This window comes from Macaca fascicularis, chromosome 11 (assembly GCF_037993035.2).
Source record: "Macaca fascicularis isolate 582-1 chromosome 11, T2T-MFA8v1.1".
Taxonomy (NCBI): Eukaryota; Metazoa; Chordata; class Mammalia; order Primates; family Cercopithecidae; genus Macaca; species Macaca fascicularis.
The window spans coordinates 137,576,329-137,597,932 of record NC_088385.1 but is presented as its reverse complement, the minus strand read 5'-3'; the positions used below and the strand labels follow the sequence as shown (position 1 = coordinate 137,597,932).

Here is a 21,604-nt window from a genome sequence, read left to right as displayed (position 1 = left end):
GGAAGCCCGGTGTCAGGGTGTGGTGGGATTCTGTCTTTGGGCGAAACGTGGGGTTTTCAGACTCCCTTTGGGAGTCCCTGAGCCCTTCTCCCAGGAACAGAGAGAATCCCAGTTGCTTGTGGAAGTCGTGCGAATGAAAGTACAGTTGCCCCCGAGGAGAAGTGCAGATGGCTGTGCCCCAGCCGTGTGACAGAGGCACGGTGTGCATGGTGGCCTGAGAACTCTGGAAGGAAGGAGGCGGAGTGACTTTGGGGCACTGCAGAAAAGGTTCTCATGTGTACTCCTTGCAGAGAGTCCCAGCAAATATCAGCACATCCCACAAATATGAGAGAGGTCCTGGAGGAGGCCTCTTAGACAACAGAGAGCCGAGACAGTGGAGAGAGTGTGAGCTGGGCTCGCTAGGTGCAAATCCTGGCTTGAGCCTTTACTAGCTGGGCAAACTTGAACACGTTACTCAACCTCTCTGGGCCTTGGTTTCCTTCTCTGTAAATGGGAATGAAAATATCGCCTGCTTCAAGGGTTGTTGTGCAGATTAAATGGGTGATATGTGTTCAGTACTTAGCATAACAGTACTTCTAGAACTTAGTAATCTTCAGATGTGTTTAGGTAAGCATGTGGAGGCTGATGTCTGGAGCCAGGCTGGGTCTCAGGCAGGTTCTCTGGGAAAACTGCCAGCAGTGTGCATACAGGAATAAGAACACCATTTTCCCACCAGTTGTAGGTGGTGACCTATGATAAACACTAACGTGGGTTTGGATTGTTACCACACACAGGGCTCGGGACCTGCTGTGCAGCCCGTTTCCTACTTTGCTCCCCACCCTCCCACTGAACTCTGACCACATCTCCCTCTTTTATGGTGTGGCTGAGTTCCAGGGTGAGTTGGCATTTGGCCTCTGTTTTAGTCCTGTGGACTGGCCGGTAAGCCAAGAGGTTTACTGCAGCCCCACCTTGGCTGGTTCTGTTGCTGAACGCACAGGTCTCAGCCTTCACACCACAGGTGCCCTGCAGACGAGGTTATTTTCCTTGAATAAGGTTATTTATGGCCAGTGACTTTTATCTTAGGACCTTATTTCCTGGCCCTTGGAGAGAAATGGCAGCTGGAACTTACCAAACCTGCCTTTGCCCCTGTGATACTATAACTCTTGAGGTAAACCAAGCACGTCTATCCCCTCCCCCATCTCCCTGTACCCCAATTTATACTTCTGCTGCCGATTCATTAAAGTAGCTATCAGCCCAGGATTGTCTGACAGCTGGGACCAGAACAAGCTTTCCTACTTGGGAAGAAGCATCAAAACTGTTTATTTTTTTATAGGAAAGTTTCAAGCAAACTAAGGGATAGTAAAAAATCCAAGCTAAATTGTAGGTAAGTAAACAAAAACATTATCAGATTGTACATTTTCCTGCACAGATTTATTTTCTGCTTTGTAGGTAGGTAGCAAAATCAACATTTCAGTGAGTTTTTTTTTTTTTAACTTAAAATTGTTACAGTAGGTCTATGAAGCAGGTTTGAATTTAGTTATAACAACTCAAGTGAAAGGGACAACACAGAAACAGTTGTTGAAACAGAACAACCCCCCTCAAAATTACTTAATTCACTTTTCTTTTTTTTCTTTTTTTCTTTTTTTTTTTTTTTTTGAGACGGAGTCTCACTCTGTCGCCAGGCTGGAGTATAGTGGCTGGATCTCAGCTCACTGTAACCTCTGCCTCCCGGGTTCAAGCAGTTCCCCTGCCTCAGCCTCCGGAGTAGCTGGAACTACAGGTGTCCGCCACCGCGCCTGGCTAATTTTTTGTATTTTTAATAGAGACGGAGTTTCACCATGTTGGCCAGGATGGTCTCGATCTCCTGACCTCGTGATCTGCCCACCTCGGCCTCCCAAAGTGCTTAATTCACTTTTAAGGCGCTCATTTTGAAAGAGGGATAGAAATGTGTCATCAATTTGGAGTTGGTTTCATCCTTTTCCTTCAGTCTACCAGTCAGACTTCAGTCAAAAAGCAGGAGCCAGCCAAGGTATTTCAAATGGAGGGACATTAATACAGGGGATTGGTGACACACGGGATGGAAGAGCTAATAAGCCAAATGGCTGCATTGTGAAGCTGGCATCACCTCTAAGGCTGAAGGGACAATGGGGGTGATGCAATCTCAGTCAGGAGCAGAGACCATGGATTAGAGACGGACAGGAAATGGAGCCACTACCAGAGACAACTTAGGAGGCAGAAAAAGAGGGAGAAATCCCTGGCTTCCCTCCCGCCGATGCTGCCTGTTGACTGACCACCCAGAAACAGAGGGCGAGGGTGTCTGGGAAGTTTAGCTCTTTCTGATATTGAGCAAAACAAGAGAAGGAGAGAGAGTAGATCCGAGAGCCGTGAGGCAGTTGATTGGCATACCAAGGTGAGATCTAGGCTGGGGTGCAGGGTTACCCAAAGCCAAGTTGTCATGGGATTCCATCCTGCCCTCATCCAAGTGTACACATGCTGAGATTCCCACTATTCTATCCGATGCGTGTTGCTTTTATGTAGGCTGTAAAAGCAGGCAAAGCACAGTCTACCAGTTGTTTCCATTATTTCAGCGACAAAGGTAAAAGTTACATGACGACATGGTAAAATATAGGACATGAAAGAATTTAATTGTTTAGTTGTCTGCATTCATGTGGGCTCTTAGCTATCCCAGGGTCATTCAGAAATCCCTGCCAGGGATGTTTAAGCTCAACTCCCCATGCTAGCCGTAAGTTCTCTAGGAGTCACCTCTCTGGAACTTTCCAGAAAGCAGAGCCAAGAGCCCGTCTCTGCAGAATCCACCAGTGTCTATACATGTATTGGTTCTTCTCAGCGAATCTGTCTGCCTCTGGTGAAGCATTGTATTTCTGCAGATTAAAAGGGAAGTCTGGTCTCAGTTTCTCACAGTAACCCCTCTGCACGCTATCTTCTTGATTCCCTGTATCTCTGCAGACCAAAGCCCAGGGGAGTCCCCAGTTTCTGCTCTTCCCTGATCCATCTCTCATCCTCCCCGAGGCAGTGAGCACAGAAAGGAGCCCTTAGGATGGGAAGTGGGAGGGGAATGGAGGAGAAATAGAGGGTCCGTGATAGAAAGAAACATTGATTAATATCTCAGCCTTGCAACACTGATTTTTCCATAGATGTTTCAACAGAGACATGCACACTGGCTACATTTAGAAAAGTAACGCTGTGCAGAATGAATCAGTATGTCCTCATGCCAGGATGGATGGATATATTTAGCATGTCCGTGTGTTTGTGAGCCTTGTCTATTTCTCTGTTTTTGGTTACTTTGTAGACCTCACTAATATTAAACTCACGGCCCCCACCACCCCCTGACCGAGCTATCTTTTCCCCCACCATCCACCTAACACCACGAATTTCAGCCTTTGCAGCCAATATCTCTCCTATTTTTGGCTTACATTTTTTTTCGCCATCCACTTCACTCTCCCCTCCTCAGTCTCAAAGCCCATCTCCAAGAGAGGTTTTATTATAGCTGCGTGACTAACTCTGCCAGTGCGATGGCCTCCAGGGGAACCAGCTTATGTCTCTGGTTCACAGTTTTGACTGTGGGTTTGGTGAAATGTGGAATCTTTGGTAGTGAGGATCCAACCTTCTCTAGGCTCCTCAAGTGTTAAAGTCTGGTTTCCCGACAGCCACAGGATGGATCCTCCACTCATAATCATTGCTTTAATTCCACTTAGAAAATGTGAATTAGACTCCTGCTGCCTGTGGAGTGTGCACACGGAAGTGGAGCCATTTCTAGTCCAGTTGAGAAAGTGAGAATTATATGAAATTAATCAGAATAGTACAAAGCAGGTTACAGCATTGCTGCAGAGTCAAGTTGGAGGCTGTGAGGGATGGAGAGGGGGGAGTGTGGGCTGGGGGCATGGGAAAGATGTTCTAGGTGAGAGGCCTCACCTTTGCTATCATTGATTCTGCCTCACCACATGTCAGAGGCTGTTTTGGGCTGGGGGTGCACCAGCAGACAGGGAAGTAAGTCCTGTAATCCTGTGGTTCTCATGGACAAGGGTAGGGAGTGGGATGGAAAGGATGACATAAAATAAACATGTAAATAAAATAATCTCTGGTCACTGGTCAGGACACTTGCCACGTCTTTGTCCATTTTGTGTTGCTATAAAGAGATACCTGAGACTGGGTAATTTGTAAAGAAAAGAAGCATATTTGTCTCACAGGTCTGCAGGCTGTACAAGCATGGCACCAGCATCTGCGCAGCTTCTGGTGAGGCCTCAGGAAGCTTCCAGACATGGCAGAAGGCAAAGTGGGAGCAGGTGTACCACATGGTGAGCGAGGTAGCAAGAGACAGGGAGGCAGAGCCAGGCTCCCTTAAACAACCAGCTCTCCAGTGAACTCAGAGTAAGAACTCACTTATCACTATGTGGAGGGCACCAAGCCATTCATGAGGGCTATGCCCCCATGACCCAGACACCTCCCACCAGGCTCCACCTCCAACACAGGGATCACATTTCAACACGAGGTTTGGAGGGAACACATCCTAAACCCCATCGTGCCATGAAGGGCTGGCCATGTGGTGGTGCAGGGACAAGCATGTCGGGCAGCAGGAGTGGCACTTGCTAAGACCTGGAGTTGGGGATGACCTTGACGTGGTCATGGACCTGAGCAGAAGCCAGTGTGGCAAAAGCACAGTGAGGAAGGGGCAGAGGCGGGAGGTGAGGGCAGAGAAGAGGTTGGATCACAGGGGAGCCTGTTGGCTACAGCCGGAAGTCTGGATTTGGTACCCGGTGCAGTTGGCAGCCTTTGTGCTGTTGAAGGAGAATGGCTGTGGGGCAATCTCTGGTGCAGCCAGTGGCTCTGGAGAAGCAGGAAATCAAGGATGACTCTCAGCTTTGCATCTGGAGGAGCTGAGGGGATGATGGTGTCCTTGGCCGAGATGGCACAGCTTGGGGAGGGAACTTGTTTGAGGAAGAAAATCAAGAATTCTATTTCGGACAGGCTAAATTTGAGCTTCCTCCCGTCCATCCATGTGGGGATAATGAGTAGGCAGTTGGGTATGAGTTGGGAGGGCGGGGGGATGAAGGGTTCATTTGGAATTATGTGGCAATTATAACCTCAAAGCTGGCTGAGATCACCTAAGGAATGGTATAAATAGAGCCGGGGCCCCTCCAGGATTTAGAGATCAGCGGGAGGTCATTGCGGAGGTCAGGGAGGGAGACCAGGTCAGTGCGGCCCACGGGAGCCAGAGTCCAGGGCACGTCCAGGAGGAGCAGCCCTGGCGTCAGGTGCTGCTGAGGGATTTGGTCCAGTCAGGGCAGGAAAGTAGCCATGGGCTCGGGCCGCAGGGACTCCTCGGCTGCCTTACTGGGAGAATCTCAGCCAAGTGACATGAGGGAGGCTGACTGGAAGGGCTGGAAGAGCGCATGGGAGGGGCGGCCATAGGGGACTGACAGAACCCATCCTGTAAGGAGTTTTGTTGAGACGGGAAGCAGATACGTGGGCAGTGTCTGGAGGGGGATGAGGGCTTTGCAGAAACAGGTAAGATTTGGAGAGATGGATGCTGACGCCAAAACAAGCCCCAGCAAACCTTGTCTTCCCAGCCATGGCATCTGTGATGAAACTGAGGCTGTCCTCAAGGGCTGAGTGCTTCTCCCACTCACACCTTTGTGACAGCCGCTTCGTACGGACTTGGCTCATTAACCGTAGAAATACAAAGGCTTCTTCACTGCACTTGTTTCCATCCATCTGATCTATAAACCCTCGTCTCACTGGCACCCCGAAGCAAGAGCCCAGCACACCATCTGCCACCCCTTTCTCCTCGGCGACTCTGAGGCTGCGGGACCACGCCCTGAGCTGTTTCGGTGCCTGGCGAATCTACCTGGCGAGTCCTGGCGGGGAAGGTGGTGCCCTCTCGCCAACAACTTCCTGCCCAGAGCTAAATAAAGATGATACAGGCTGCCTTTGGCAGTGCCCCCTTCCAAAATAAAGAGAAGCACAACATTAGCCAGAATTAAGCCCAAATGGCAGAATTAAGCAGCTGCACAATCGGCCACCCAGGCCAGGTGGGCCACGAGGGAGTCAAAAGCTGCTTCTCGGCCCCGGCCCCCGTAGTGCTCCAAGATGACAGTGGCTGGTGTAAGTCATTTCAACCCAGAAGCGGGGCAGTGGCTGGGAGCAGACTGGCCATGAGTTCCGACCTTCTCATGGGCCGTGTTCCGGCTGTGGCTTTCAGCCCTTGCTCAGCTTCCCTGAGTCCATTGCTCTGCTGGGAAGCAGTGACCACAGCACCCACCCAACCCTCAGCCTTAAATGAGACAGTGCCTGGGCAGCCATCGTGCCCTGCATATAGTAGGTGCTTAATAAATGGCAGCGGCCACATTCCGATTTCTCACTGTCATTTTACCAATGCGGCTGTAGCTGTCTGTCGTCCTGTTGGTGCAGCCGTGGTTGCCCCGTGAGTCCCTCCCTCCCACCCTGGTGTTTAAGTGGCATCAACAGGGCTATACACGTCCAGTGGGAAAGGGTTTCTCCTCTTGGGACTAAAGCATAACACAGAGAACTTAATAGATGCCAGGTACTATAGCTCAGGTAAAATTCAAAACACCTCTATGAAGTAGGTGTTAATTAATAATTAACATTAGTTATTTCATTAATTACTAACTAATTGAAAAAGAATAGTGTTGAAAAATTAATCCAAAAGAAGAACATGGAGACCAGAGAAGTTAAGTAACTACTCTAAGGCCACACAGCGGGCCAGTGTCAGAGCTGGTATTTGAGCCCAGGTGTTCAGGCTCTTTAATGGCTTTTGCTAACGTGAAAAGCTGGAAGCACCTTTCCCCCAACCTTCCCTGCCAGCGCCTGATGTGGGGAGTGTGGAGAGCCCCAGGGGCTGCGAGGAGGCCCATGCAGCTGGAGAAGGGGGTGGCGGGGACAGCAGTGGGACTGAGCTCTGAGAGGCCACGAGGGTGGCAGTGTGAGGATTTGGCATTTGTGCCGAGTGACCTGTTGTGGGGACAGGGACACAGCGGGGCAAGGTGCCTGCTCATATTCTGGGGGGAGGAACACAGCAGGCAAGGGAGCCAGCCAGGGTGTTGGGGGTGGGGGTGCTCAGGAGGAAACGACGGCAGGTGGAGAACATGGCATGTCCAGGAGGGGCTGGGCGGCCACCAGGCTTCACTGTGAAGTGGCATTTGGGCAAAGGCTGGAAGGCGAGAGTCGGGCTGGCAGGGAGAGCAACGTGTACGAAGGTCCGGAGCTGGGCACTGGTCTGCTCTCTGGAAACAGAACGCCAGGGTGTCACAGTGGGGTGTGAGAGGCAGGCAGGTGGCCCTGGGACAGCACGCCGCTTTACTTCCCATCGAGGGGCTCTGAGCTGGGATGGGACATGGGGTCAGGGGTCCACCTCGGGGGGCGTCGGGCTCCTTCTGGCCAAGGACACCTGAGTGACAATCACCGGCAGAATCTGTAGAGACGTTTCTTCTCCAGTCCGTCCTTTCCACGGGACATTGTCCATCAGCGAGCCAGTGTCTGGGGGAACCTTTGGGGGCTTTCCAGGAGCCGCAGAGGCCCTCGCAGCCCCTGTTAGTGGCATGGCTCAGGGACACATCTAGGTGGGGGCAGGGGCTCCGGGCACCGCGTCCAGGTGGGGACGGGGGCTCCGGGCACCGCGTCCAGGTGGGGACGGGGGCTCTGGGCACCGCGTCCAGGTGGGGATGGGGGCTCCGGGCACCGTGTCTAGGTGAGGGTGGGGGCTCTGGGCACTGTGCTGTCCTGCCTTCCACCCACAGCTGCGTGGGGCTCTGTCTCTGGTTTGGGCCATTGTTTAGCACCATCTTGGTGGGGGGCTTCCCTGGCCCTCTCAGCTGATGGGCCAGACCGCCCAGCTGGACTGCAGCTCCCATCCCCTTTTATTATAAAAAATAAAAGTGTGTGTGTGTGTGTATATATATATATATATATATATATATATTTTTTTTTTTTTTTTGTGAGACAGAGTCTCGCTCTGTCACCCAGGCTGGAGTGCAGTGGCCGGATCTCAGCTCACAGCAAGCTCCGCCTCCCGGGTTTATGCCATTCTCCTGCCTCAGCCTCCCGAGTAGCTGGGACTACAGGCGCCCGCCACCTCGCCCGGCTAGTTTTTTGTATTTTTTAGTAGAGATGGGGTTTCACCGTGTTAGCCAGGATGGTCTTGATCTCCTGACCTCATGATCCACCCGTCTTGGCCTCCCAAAGTGCTGGGATTACAGGCTTGAGCCACCGGGTCCGGCCAAAAGTATATTTTTAAACAGTTTATTTTTTCTATTTTTCCCCTTTTATTTAATTTTTTACAATTTTTGTGGCTGCATAGTAGGTGCATGCATTTGTGAACTGGGCTTTATTTGTTCATAACCCTTAGGACCGCCCGACCCCACGGTTCTTAGGACCGCCTGACCCCGCGGTCACCATGCTTAGGACTGCTGACCCGTGTCCACACACGCAATTGGTGTATTTGGATGAGGTCTGTCCCCTCCCCTGCAGAATGTGAGCTCCAAGAGAGCTGGTTTTGTTTTGCTGTTGTTTTGCGTTGCTGTAGCCTTCAGAATCCAGCAGGGTGCCTGACACAAAACATAGTGCTTGTTAAATATTTGTTGAGTGAGTGAGTGAGTGAGTTCTCCTGGTGGAATGTGGCTGAAATCTCCTCCTCATATCAGATTGAGGCAGGTGTTGGGATGTAGGAAATGGCCACTCCTGGAAGTCCAGGACCTCGGATGTCATTTGGGTGCTTCTGCCCCCTCCATGCCACACTCGGACCCTTCTCATTTCATCCATCTGCCTTCATGCTCTGCTCCCACCCTTGGGGTGTTCTCTCATGAAGACATGGTTGTCCTGTTCCGTGTCCCCAGCTTCTTGGTATCTAGTAGGTGCTCAATAAATGTCAGTCTGATGAACGAATATCCAGGAGAAGCAATGAATGAATAAATGGAGTAGAAATAGTCCTGTCTGCAGCTGGAAGCCCCACACGGAGGGCCTCATGCGGGTCTGCAGAGACTGGCCATCCTGAGGACCTCCGGGACCCTCATGGGGAAAGCCGACCCCAGAGGAAAGCCACACTGCACCAACGTGGCAGCAGGGTTTGGGGAAGAGTTCCCAGAGCTTCTCAGGAGCCCGGGGAATTCCTGGCATCTCTCAGGGCTTTGTCGGTTTGTCCGTCTTGGTGGCTTGTCCCCGTCCTCCTAAAAACACCCTGCAATGTGTGCCGCTGGTTTGCACTCACAGTGAACTGGTGGCGGGCGGCGGGGAAGCTGAGGCTCTTGGAAAGAGACCATTAGAAATGGCGAGGCCCAAACAGGCTGACGGCCCAGCAGGGCAGGGAGAGCCTTGTGCCAAGGTGGATCTCGGGAGGACTGTGCAGCGAATACCCAGGGCTCCTTCCTGGGAGGGCCAGGCCTGCCCGGGCTCAGAACTGGAGTGAACGTGGGAAGATACAAGCACGGTGTTTCCCTGGGACCCATCTGGCCCCAGCGTGAACCAGCGATGGCCACTGACTGCGGCGTCCGTGTTTCCTGGGGTTGGTTCATGTTCTGGGGAATTCCATTTCCTCAGGATCCCGGGTTCTTGTGAGAGTTCCCATAGCAGCAGTGAAACCCCCAGATGTCTGTGGGGGTGCAGGGTAATTACAGCTTCCGAGTTCACTGGAAGCCTCTTCTGGAGACAGCAGAGAGGATGCCGAGGTTATTCAGCTGAAAAAGGTGGATGAACCAGCATGTGAGGCCTCCGGGCCTGAAACACCGACCGGGAGGAGGACTTCACTTTTTAAACACAAACAAAATATCCCACCAACCACAGCGCTTTGCAGAATGAAAAGTGGAGGCCTTCCCCATCCTCAGTTAAAGTGATTCCGTTTCAAGGTATTTCCCAGAAGAAAGGAGCTTTCGGTGGCAGCAGGTAGGGCTACCTTTGTAATCGGCCTGTCTGCCTCTTCCTGCGGGGCCCCACACCCCTCCCCCAGAGCCTGGGTGCCCCCTGCCCTCGCCACCTGCCAGTCTCAGCAGGGACTCCCTCGCCTCCCCACTGCCAGGCTCCTCTTTCCAGCTTAGGCTGAGTCGGCAGCGGCCTCAGGAAACCACGCTAACCTTCTTTTGTGTCCGACCTCATGACTTGCGAAGGCTACAGGCCTTTAAGACTCCGAAACTAAATAAAAATGAGTAAAAGGTGGTAGGGCACGGTGGCTCATGCCTGTAATCCCAGCACTTTGGGAGGCCTAGGCAGGTGGATCCCCTGAGGTCAGGAGTTTGAGACCAGCCTGACCAACATGGTGAAACCCCATCTGTACTAAAAATACAAAAATTAGCCAGGCATGGTGGTGGGCACCTGTAATCCCAGCTGGAAGGGAGGCTGAGGCACGAGAATAGCTTGAATCCAGGAGGCAGAGGCTACAATGTGCCAAGATCCTGCCACTGCACTCCAGCCTGGGTGACAGAGCAAGACTCCATCTCAAAGAAATAAAAATAAAAAATAAATAAAAATGAGTAAAAGATTAAAAATCAATAGAATTGTAAAATAATAAATACATTAAAATAATGAATAAATGACCAACCAGTTCCAGCCCAGGAGGGAAGTTCCCCATGCCCCACTGGGCCAAGGCACCCGCTTGCTTCAGGACCTGGGTCATCTGTGTGGCCCTCGGATGTCGGGGGATGCAGGGGGGCAAGTCCGTGGGGCAGCAGCCATCGGGGGTGTGCGCCCTCAGAAGGGGCAGCTCCCACTCCCTTCTCAGTCCTTTTCTGGAGGCATGCGTGGCCAACTCTTCCCATTTTTGAAAGAATCTGGACTTTTATATAAAAGACCCAGATTTTAAAATGTTGACCACGAAGTCACCACACACACACACACACACACACACACACACACACACACACACACACACACACACACATATATATATGAATGAAAGGAAATGACAGTGAAATTGCAGCATTTTGTAGCTGGTTGTCCAAGCCCCCAGGAGTGGCTTGGGGGGCCCAGGAAATATTTTCTGTGACTGTTCCCAGTGTGACTGCCCGCCTGCTGTGGCCTTTTCTACCCCATGTCATTTCCCATGCAATGGTGACTCTGGGCCCATGAGACCTGTCAGAGGGGAGGGACGGGCACACCGAGGGTGAGTAGGTGAGAGTCAAACCCTGGCACTGGGGATGTAGCGCTGTCCCTCCAAGCAGGACAGACAGATTGTCAGGAGGAAGGGACAGAGCCAGGAATACGGCTCCTGCTCTCTGCTCCAGAAAATGGGCCTGGCCGATGGGGGCCACCTTGCAACCTTTCCAGAGGGGGTAGGTGAAGGAATTTGGACTCCTGGGTCTGAGTGCTCTGGTTCACCGGAGTCGGCAGTCAGGACCAGAGCCTGAGGTTTGGAAGCACCCGGGAGGGTGTGGACTCTGGGTTTGCATTCCGAACGGGTGTCCACTTCCCAGCTGTGTGATGGCAAAGATGACTTCCTGTGCCTCAGTTTCCCTCTCTGTAGAATGAGGCTACTTACAGAACCTACCTCATAGGCTTATAATGGGGATATATGACTTAAATGCAGATAAAACCTTGAACCAGTGCTGGGCACATAGGACAACATCAGTAAGCCTTTGCTGTTACATACAAAGGACCTGGGCAAAAAAGGCAGAGGAGGGAGATTAAGTTTTTCAAAACAAGCAAAAAGAGGAAAGTCACCTTTGCAAGAGAACAGGGTTCTGCTCAAATGCTGGCTGCATTCGGAACCTGAGGAGGAGAAGTGGCAGGTGGAGGGCTTGTTCATGTCACGGCTCCCCCATCGGGAGGGGCGCCTCTGGAAGCACGGAGGTGGGTGCCCCGCGGGGTGGCGAAGGGCTGGTCTGGAGTGACTGGGCTGAGTCAGAGCCCGCTCGGTGCAGGGTATAGGATGCACGCCCGTGGGCACAGGCTGCCCTGCTCAGCCAGGCCTCTCTCTGTCCCCACAGCATATGCGAGAGGCGGCTGAACGGCGGCAGCAGCTGGAGTTGGAGCATGAGCAGGCCCTGGCTGTTCTCAGCGCCAAGCAGCAGGAAATTGACCTTCTGCAGAAGGTAAGTGACAGGCAGCCGGGTGCGGCGTGTGAGGCAAGGAGTCCGCGGGTGGGCCGGGGATCCCCGGTGTGGTGGAACGGCCGACCTGCAGCCTCGGCTCCCAGGCCTCTTCCTCTCTCTCCTTGCACAGAAGGATTCAGAGTCATTTCTGCTTTCCTGCTCTGGTGTTTCTTAAGTAGACCTGTGTTCATGTTTTCTAAAGCAAAAGCGGATGCAAAGTTCTAACCTCTGATGCTGGTGAGGTTGTAGGAAAAGCACATGCGTAAAGATGGCTGGCAGGGTGTGAATTGCTTCCACTTCTGGGAAAAGCAACGTGCAGCATCTGTTTAAACTAAAAGTGCACACAGAGGGTGACCCTGCCACCTCCATCCTGGACCTCCATCCTGGACGATGCCCTGCAAGGAATACAGGAACCAGTTCAAAAGGAGTTCTGTTTTCTTGCAGTGCTGCTGTGTGGCAGTGGGGATGGGGATTGGACCCAACTGATGCCCACCTAAGGGTGATGGTGTGTGCACCGTGATCCAGCCACACCAGGCGCCATGTGATGTCAGTGAAAAGGATCATGGTGGTGTGATTCTGCTGTCTTGAGGCTGTTTGCATGACGTGTTATCAAGTGAGAAAACTGAATTGCAGAGCAGTATTTATAGCATGATCCCAGTAAGAGAGGAAAAAGGGAAGATAAGACGGAAAGGAAAAGAAATCAGGAGAGAAAGGAGAGAGGCACCAGGGAAGGAGGGAAGGAAGGACTGAGTGATTTGGGATTTTTACCTCCTGGGCACCTGTGATGGGTCTGGGGGTTGAGACAGGTAACCTCATCCCCACTCCAGGCCTCAGCCACGGTCCTGCTGTCTCTAGCCAAATAGCTAGGAGGGTGGCACTCCTGGAGCCTATGGGCTTGGGGTGCCCCCAGGAAGAAATCAGAAGGTGGGGACTTGTGAACAGTTCTCATCTCATTTCCTTCCGGAGCCCAGTGTGCCCACCCAGTCCTGCCCTCTCCTCCCGGCAGGGCAGCCACCCCTATGGCCAGAGTGGCTGGTCTGCAGCCTCCCGCCCGGCGCCGGCTGGGATGGGCCACTCCTCTGCCCTCTGTGGCCCCTCCACCCATCTGACAGCGTCTCCAGGCCTTGGATCTCAAAATAAAGGACTCACAGTCATTCACCCAGCCTGGGTGGCGATAGGAATCTGTCAGAGCAGTGTTTCTTCTCCAGAGTTTATTAGCAGAGCTTGTTGGAACAGGTAGATAAGTTCTGATGCCATTTCTCTAATCATTTAGCACGAGATTGTATTAAGGATAGATTTCATTAAGCCAGCGCTGATGGGACCTTCACAGCCCTTATTACCTGTCATAATAAGGTGGCAGGTATCCGGAGCAGCAATATTTCATTAGATGTTATCCGCAAGGGATATTGCTGGGACACAGGCAGGAATATTACTCTTATCTTCTCCTGCCATGTCTCAAGGACCTTTCCCGTGGCTGGGCGACGCCTGATGGTAGCTGCATTCATTCATTGCCACTCCAGAAGCCACGTCCCCAGGCGGGGACCGTCTGAGACAGATAATCAGTCTGTAGAAGCACAGAGACTGTCCAGGAAGGGACAGGATGTCTCCTCTCAACAGAACATTCTCTAGGAGCCTGGAGTTATATTTACTAAGCATTTGATGCCAAGGAGAATGACCTGGAACCGACTCCGTTATTCTGCGTCCGTGATCTCTTTTGTGTACTGTCCCATTCTCTTGGAGCTCTTTATCCTTGGGACTCACCGTTGTCTCGATTTTGGATACACTGATGCTTCATCAGTGGGGCGGGGGGCAGAGGGAGAGAAACTGGATGAAATATGAATGGGCCAATTTTGTAATTTCTAGAGGCTTTGATGTAGTTTTTAGCGTGAGAAGAGAAAGGCCAACTCTTGAGTGGAATGAGATCCGGGACTTCTTTCCGGAGTGCATCTTCGCGTTCAGTTTCCGCCGTGGGTGGTCATTGCGCTGCACTTGTGACCGGCTCCCTTGTGCTGTCATTCAAGTGTCGGCCGTCTGCCCCTCCAAGCAGCCACTCAGCTGCTGTTCCAGAAGCAGGAACACAGCCGCGAGTGGGACACAGCTCTGCCCTCTCAGGCTAAAAAAGAAAGGTGAACAAGTCAATGAAAACGCGAGTAAGCCCAGATGATGGCGAGGAGTGAAGGGAGTTGAGAGGATGGAGTGGCAGATTGACGGGGCCGTGACTTTAGATATAGGTGACAGTTCAAGGAGCAGATGACACCCACCACGCCGAGGGCTGGGGCGGGAGTGTGCGAGGATTAGGGAGCAGTGCACACACGGGTCCCCTTGGGAACCAGCCCAGAGTATCCAGGGAAGAGGAGGAAGGCCGGGTGGCTGGGGTGCAGCCAGGGACGGGACAGGGGTTGAATTTGGGCCTGAGGCACAGAGCTGGAGCGCTTGCCCCACCAGGCAGTGGTGCCTCCACCATGAGGCATGGATCAGCTGAAGACTGGCCCTCATCTCCCTACCAAGATAAAAGTCACCAGTCGTCTTTGAACTATCCAAGGCCCAAAGATGATTCTGATGAGGGTGCCGTGGAGGCGTCTCAAAGAAACAACCTCTTCTGTCTTTCTGCAACCCCAGCTCTTTCTTGAACCTGCCGTCACGGGACCCCACCCTCAGCAAGTGGCTTTTGTTAATGTCACCCATGTGTGGGCTTACAGTCCGGTGGGTAGTCCTCTGTCCTTATTTTCTTTGACCCGGGGGCCCAGTTTGAGCTTATGGCCTCCAAGGACACCACCCTCTCCTGGTTTCCTTCTGCACACCAACCCCCCTACACATCACAGGTGACCCCAAGACTCAGTCCTCAAGCCGCATCCCTTTCAGTCTCCACTCACTGTCTCGTGCCCTCGAGGAGATGTGTGGGTTTCAGCACCACCTCTGCGTGGTGGTAACTCCCGGATTTAGACCTGGAAGCCAGACGACGCCACTGCGCCCCAATTCCCTTACTCACTCTCTGCTTGACACCACTGCTCGGGTGGCCTCGGACGCCACGTCCCACGTGGAACTCCCCTGTGTCCTCACCGGCACCTACACTTCTGCTGAACTCCCTGAGCTCCTGTAACCGCAGCATTTCCCGTTTCTGTACAGCTCTTCCTCTCCCTGGAGCTGATTGCCTTTTTTATTTACTTGTTGTCTTCCTTATCTGTGTACCCATCATTCCTCGGCTCCCCCGTTCCCTGCTGGAGCTGTAAAATTCCTCTCAGGAAAGTCTCAGTCCTCTGGGGAACTTCCGATTCCATTTTCCCCTTGGAGACACCTGCCTGGAGCCTCTTCCTTCAGTCCAGGTCCCGGAAATGCCCCTCCCCACCGTCTGGGGGTCTCCTCCCTGACTCTTTGTGCTTTCATCCTCAGCTTCCTCGATCCTATAATGTTGTTTTTCTTGATGTGCAATGTGAGGCAGGAGTTTATTTTTCCTGAAATACTGGTGCATTTTGCCATATTTTGCGGTACTTGGAGATTCCTTTGTGGGATCAGCCTCACCTCCAGACCTGACCACCCCTGAGAAGGTGCTGGACATTCAGGCGTCTGATGTCGGACCCACATCCCAGCACCTTGTCCAGGGGCACCTTTCTCCCAGGCAGCTCCACCTGTCCTCCTGCCCCGCATGGTGGTCGGGAGAAGCATGTGAGGTCATGTGAAAGGGAAAGCATTTGTTAAATCGGAGAAATAAATGCATGGGTGAATGATGAACGAGTGATGAAACTGCCCAGGGCTCTCCTCCCAGAAGCCAGGGATCCTGAGCTCACGCGGCAGCCCTCATCTCTGGGAGCTGAGCAGAGACACAGTTTAAAAAGGCAAAAGGCAGCCAAGCCAGGACCCATGCTGTCTGCTGGCAACCACAGGCTCTCCCGGGAGACGTGTGCTTCCTGGAGACTGGGAGCAAGAGCTCATTCACAAATCCCTGCGTCCATTCACTCCATTCACTCAGCAGACGCTTACGGAGAGTCTCGTGTCAGCAAAGTCCCAGCAACACAGCAAGGAGTGGGGCGGTGTGAGAACAGGCTGTGAATGGCCACAACGATGGTAGAAACGACTCTGGGCACAAATCCGCTGGTGCAGCGTGTCCGGACTGGGACCCAGAGTGCAGGCATGGCCTCCTTTGAGCCGAACCACCTCTGCTGCTCCCCACGCTGCAGCTGCTCCCTCCTCTCCCTGGACCGTGCCAAAGCCAGTTCCCTCTCGGGGACCCTCATCGACAATGCCTGGTCCCTGGGTTGTTGCAAAACTGGTTCATTTCTCTCATTGAGTCTCCCTCAGACCAGACGCCACTCCATGCCCAGACAGAGGGCATGTCGCCCCATTTACTGATGCCAAAACTTGCCTGCTTGCTCATGTGGCGGTTTGCTGACTGCCCACCTCCACCTGCTGGCACTTCAGCTCCGTGAAAGGCGCATCGGACGCATAGGACATCGCCTGACACCTAGGAGCTCCCAGCAAATCCTGGATGGACGGAGGTGCTCAACAGCACAGAAGGAATTGGAGATGTGGCGAGGTTCCGTCAGTCGGGGCAGTAGAGTCAAAATCCCATGGATAAGATGACCGACGATAAATTGGTGTCAACACTCAGTTTTAGCCCGCGGAGTGAATCAATGAACAGTCAGCCCTCATGTAACCTGTGGGATGGAGGCACCGTTGTTTTCTCCATGTTACAGATACGGAGGCTGAGGCTAACGTGCCCTTGGTCCACTTGAGACCCAATCCCGAAACCCTGAAGATTCCTCTCCAGGTGAACGGTCGTGGTCAGCCTGGAGTCCGGCTGCGTTCCGTTGCTTCAGACTTTCAGTTTCTTGTGTAGGTTACGTCCTACACAAGAACGTCTTGTCCTGTGACAAGTGGCAATTATGATGATCCAGTGGTGTGAGCTAAAGGGCTTTTCCCTATTTATAATTCATCTGCAGACTTGACCGATTTTACTTCGGTCTACAGTTCCTCTTACCGGTAGGATGATCGCTTTCAGTCTTAAGGCCATTACTGAAACATGTGATACTGAGAGAAGCTGAGCTTGCCACACGATGCATAGTTAATGCTTTGACTGAATTTGCTGTGCTGGCCTCAGTTGTGTGTGGATGGCTGGGGTGGGTCATAGCTGACCCTCTGTGTTAATTTCAGGCGGCGTCTGCCCCAATCCTGTGTGCTCCTGGAGTATTAGAAAATGTCCATCAGCCCTCAGCTCTGCAGAACTCGTGATTTGAGGGTCCTTGCAGCCCTCGGCATAGTTCCGTGAGTTTCACTGACTTTTCTGCAGAGCTAATATAACACCCACGGAGGCCCCTCACTCTGCTCCATCTAAGCCAACGCCTGTTGTCCCGCCATAGTCGCCAGGGGCCTGGACGGCTTATTGCTCTGTGCTGCATCCAACCCAGCTAGATGCCCAGCACTTCGGCCACGGGGAATGTGCCCTCCCTTCTGCGAGCGCCGTCTCCCTGGACGCTGCTGCTGCTGCTGCTGCAGGGCCTGCCCACCCTCCCGGATAGCGGATCCTCTGGGTAACAGGCCTGGTCCTCAGGCTTCTTCCTCCAGCATCAGGAGCTCCAGTCTCCCTGCTCTGCAGGAACCACTCTCCGTAAAGGTCGCACGTTCCCTGTGTTGGCCCCTAAATGAGCCTAGCTTAAGCTGTCGCTTGGATTTTGTAAGAACTCAGTGCTGCCAATTTTAACAGTCTATTCTGATTGCCCAAATGGCCCAGCTTGCAAGTAGCCTGCAAAAATGCACTGGTTTTCATCTGAAGCTGGAAACTAAGTTGTACTGCCAGCTTGGCTGAGTTTTAACAGCCTGCTGGAATTTTTTTTTTTTTTTTTTTTAAATCCTGCCAGTTTAAAACTATCTTTGATTCAACTGAGTCAATGGTGGCATCATTTATATAATCCCTGTATGTTCCCTGCTTGTTTGTCTCTTTTTCTATTTTGTTATTTATTGTTGCTCTTGCTGGTTTTCGCTTTGAAAGGAACAGTTTTCGGCCTTCAACGGTTGAGCTGAATTCGAGAATGGTGTAATTAACGTGCTGCGTTCCAGTCCCTTGCCCAGCTCTTGAAACTCTCATTGGAAAGATGTGAGAATGGAACGCACATGAATGAACTCTATGGAAACCTCAGACGACTTTTCATTTTTAGCCTGGGGAATGGCAGACTTCCCCTTGGCTGGGGAAGCCAGCTCTTCCCTCTTTTCAGCCCACGGGATTTGGCGAGTGAGAAGTAGAAGCTGTGAAGATAATGTTCACTTGCTTATTTATGATGTTGAATCGTCCATCACTAATTATTCTCCAGGCATAGAGGAAATATTTCTCTAGAAACCGATAATTCCAAAGTAAGTCGCGGAGTAGCATATGGATTCTTTATTCGTGCCCCATGCTTTAAGAGGTAGCTGCACTCTGGTGTCAGAAAATCATGCGTCTTAAAAATCCCCGTTTTCCTGCTCCACGGGGAACGTTTGGGAGACGCTGGCGCCAGTGTGAGGTGCACAGTGTGGACTGTGCTGCAGGCGGGATCCCGGTTTGTCTTTTCTCCTTGGTCTCGTCACAGCCTCAGGAATCCGACCTCCAGCATCCCACACTTCAGGAAGTGTCCCTTGCTTTCACAGTTGAGGATGATGTTCATCAGCACTCTTGGTTTCGAGTGACAGAAAACCCAGACAGGAAATTGTATTTGTACCATCCCTGAAAATTTGACTTCGGATATGGCTGGACCCAGGGCTCAAGTCTACTGGCCTCAGACTCAGCAGAATCCAAGGCCTCCCTGATATCACCAGGACTGGGCTGCTCTCTGCCCTCCTCTGGATCAGCTTCAGCCTTGGTTTCCCTGTGGAGGTCCCCGGCCAGTCCAGCCCTGACCCTCCTGGTGGCAAAGTGGCTACAGCAGCTCCAGCCTCATCTCCTCCCAAGCCAAAGTCCAGTAGAAAGGAGCCTCCCGCTCCTGCAGCATTCTCAGGCAGAGGCCCATTGCCCTCCGTAGGCCCCATGCCACCCAGGTCACCAGTCGCTGAGGGTCCAGAACCGTGCTTAGCACAGGGGAGGGCCAGACCCCAGCCAGTCCAAAGGCTTTTCCCAGGAGAGGAGGGCATTGAAGCCAGGCAGGCAAACGCGACAGATCCTTACCGTCATGATGCTGCTGGGACTTCCAGGCCTGTGAGGACAAGAAATAACAGTGTTCCATTTCAGCTGTGTTTGAATCTGCCCTTTGCCCGGGCAGCAGCCATCCCAAGACATTTCTGTAGTGAAATGTGTGAAGTTACTTATTCTGTGGGGTCCGGATGGCTTTGACACAAGTGCTTTGAAGAGGGCGGCCCTGCCACAGGCTGCAGGTGCCAAGACCTGTTGTGTGCTCAGGACCCAGCCCCAGCCCCTCCTCCAGGACCTGGGGAGGTCTCAGGGAACCTAGAGCTGATTGGGGGTCAAGTCTGCAGGATTGTTTTGTTTCCAAAGCAGTTCATCAGACGTCTGGGCAGACGAAGGTGCTGTCAGAGGCACTGGAGGGATACTTCTGCTACTCAGTTTACCACCTGGAGGAAGAAATAATCTGTGCACCAGACCTCTCGGACGTGCAATTTATCTGTATAACAAACCTGCACATGTATTTCTGAAACTCAATTAAAGTTAAAATAAATAACGAATAGGAATAATTTTAATTCCTCTATTAGAGGAATAAAAATGAATGACCCCTCACCCCCAGTGATTCAGACATTGATCCGATTATCTTCTTTCTCATTTGGACATTTACTTTTTTCTCTCTTTTCCTCAAAAAAGGCTCAGGTTGAGGCTAAGAAGGAGCATGAAGGCGCAGTGCGGCTGCTAGAGGTAAGGAGCGTGCCCCTGCTTTCTGCCCGGGGGTGGGGGACACTGGGGAGAGTTGCGTTGATACCTGCTAGAAATAATAGATGATGTTTATGAAGTGAGCCTGGTGCACCAGTTACTAGATGCTGTTCATGCATCTTCTCATGTCGGCCTCACAAGCAACCAGTACGACAGGTGCCAGGTCGATGTCCGTTCTTACAGGGAAACTGAGGCACAGAGAGGTTAAGCAGCTTTCCCTTGACCACACACGCAGACCCAGAATTGTGTGTCTCAGATGTGGTCTGCTGTCCTCTGCTGGCTCCTCTTGGGCGGAAAGCAAGGGGGCATGGCTCACTCGCTTGCTTGCGAATTGATTTCCCCAGGGAGAAAGTCAGGTGGCCCCTCCAGAGGCTGCCCTGGCCCCTGATGAACTGCCCTGGGGTACCATTTTTAGGTATGCTACTCATGCTGGGGAGGCATTTGTAGGATCAGAGTAAGGAGGGCCTGGGGAATCAGAGTCCTCAGCGCCATCCGAGGCACTTCCCCGGGTGTGGTCCTCGCAAACGCTGCGTGAGTGACCTTCTCCTGCCTCCCAGAGATGTTTCCCACTGGCCTTGGGAAGGAAACGACCACTGTGTCCCACCTGCATGAGTGGCGTGTTGGGAGTGCCCACCCCTGTCCCTGGCTCCTGGTCCAGTGCCAGCCTCCTTGGGACTGAGTAGCCAGGCAGACGGGGAGGGCTGTGGGGTCCCCCTGAGGCCTCTGCTGTCTGCATCCGTCATGCACAGTGGATGGGCTGTGGTGAGCTGGGGCCCCCACCTGCTGAAGTCATGGATGGTGTAATTTACCACCCCACAAGGAGAGATTTACATAGGAGTGGATCTGCCCTGGGGTGGCCTCCTCCGGGTAATGTTCCCTTAAGAGAGGCCACGGTTTCCCAGTATTGGATGAGGCTGCCCTCTTCGGAATGACCTTGTCCCTTGTCCCCGGGGGAGCAGCAGCCACTGAAAACAGGCTTATGTGCATCTCTTATGTTGCCTTTTAAAGTCTATTCCTCCCACAGGAAAAGGTTTCATCATTATCATCCTATATATTAAAATGGATTTTCTGAAAGCCTCCATTAGTTAATAACTATCTGGAGGGAGGAGTGGGATGAATAGCAAATAGGAAAATATATAACCTGGGAGAACAGAAACAGACCTCCAAATGGCCATTTATCTCCCTGGAAAATAATTCACTTTCCCTGGCCTGAGTTATCCACTGCACTTTAATCTGCATCATCTCCTAGCAGAAAAGGTAGTTCCCTCTCCCCAGTTGCCCCGGAGCCCATTGACGTGACCCTGTGTGGCTTCAATCCGCCTCTGAGGGACCAGTCCTCCACGATCCCGCCGTCACCTGTCACCCCGTGCTGCTGGTGGTGCATGCTTTCAAACATGGTGACGGTCGCAACGCAGCGTGCTTTGGTTCGAAAAACAGAGAAGGCAATTCAGATGTGCTGGGAATTGTGTCGTCTTTTATTTACGGCGTCTTTCTGTAACTGTCTTGCTTTGCTCTTCGCGCAGAACACCTTGGACAGCATGCAGGTATTCTAGAGAATAGCATCTTCCCTGCCCGGCGTGCTTGGCGATGCTTTTCCCGTGAGTGGACGCGGCCATGAGTCCTGGGCCTGCTCTGACCTGCCTCTGCTTCCTGAACTGCAGCTTCTGACGCAGGTGGGGGGTGGTTGGGGTTCCTCAGCCTGGGGGAGCCGAGGAGCTGCTTCAAGGAG

At 52.5% G+C, this 21,604-nt stretch overlaps 1 protein-coding gene across 38 annotated transcripts in view; it reads left to right on the top strand.

Annotated features, from left to right (window-relative positions):
- The window catches only part of RIMBP2 (RIMS binding protein 2), a 328,353-nt gene that overhangs the window by 233,100 nt on the left and 73,649 nt on the right, over positions 1-21,604 (top strand). For 22 of the 38 annotated variants that reach the window (XR_012420847.1, XR_012420846.1, XM_045366334.2 and 19 more), the window contains 2 exons: positions 11,928-12,032; positions 19,810-19,860. Coding sequence is in view for 32 of the 38 variants with exons in the window: in XM_045366334.2 (XP_045222269.2) it covers positions 11,931-12,032; positions 19,810-19,860 (153 nt within the window). In the remaining 6 variants the exon portion in view is untranslated. Of the gene's footprint in view, positions 1-11,927; positions 12,033-19,809; positions 19,861-21,398; positions 21,549-21,604 lie in introns of all 38 variants that reach the window. The other 16 variants (XR_012420845.1, XM_065525063.1, XM_045366325.2 and 13 more) reach the window with 2 other exon arrangements.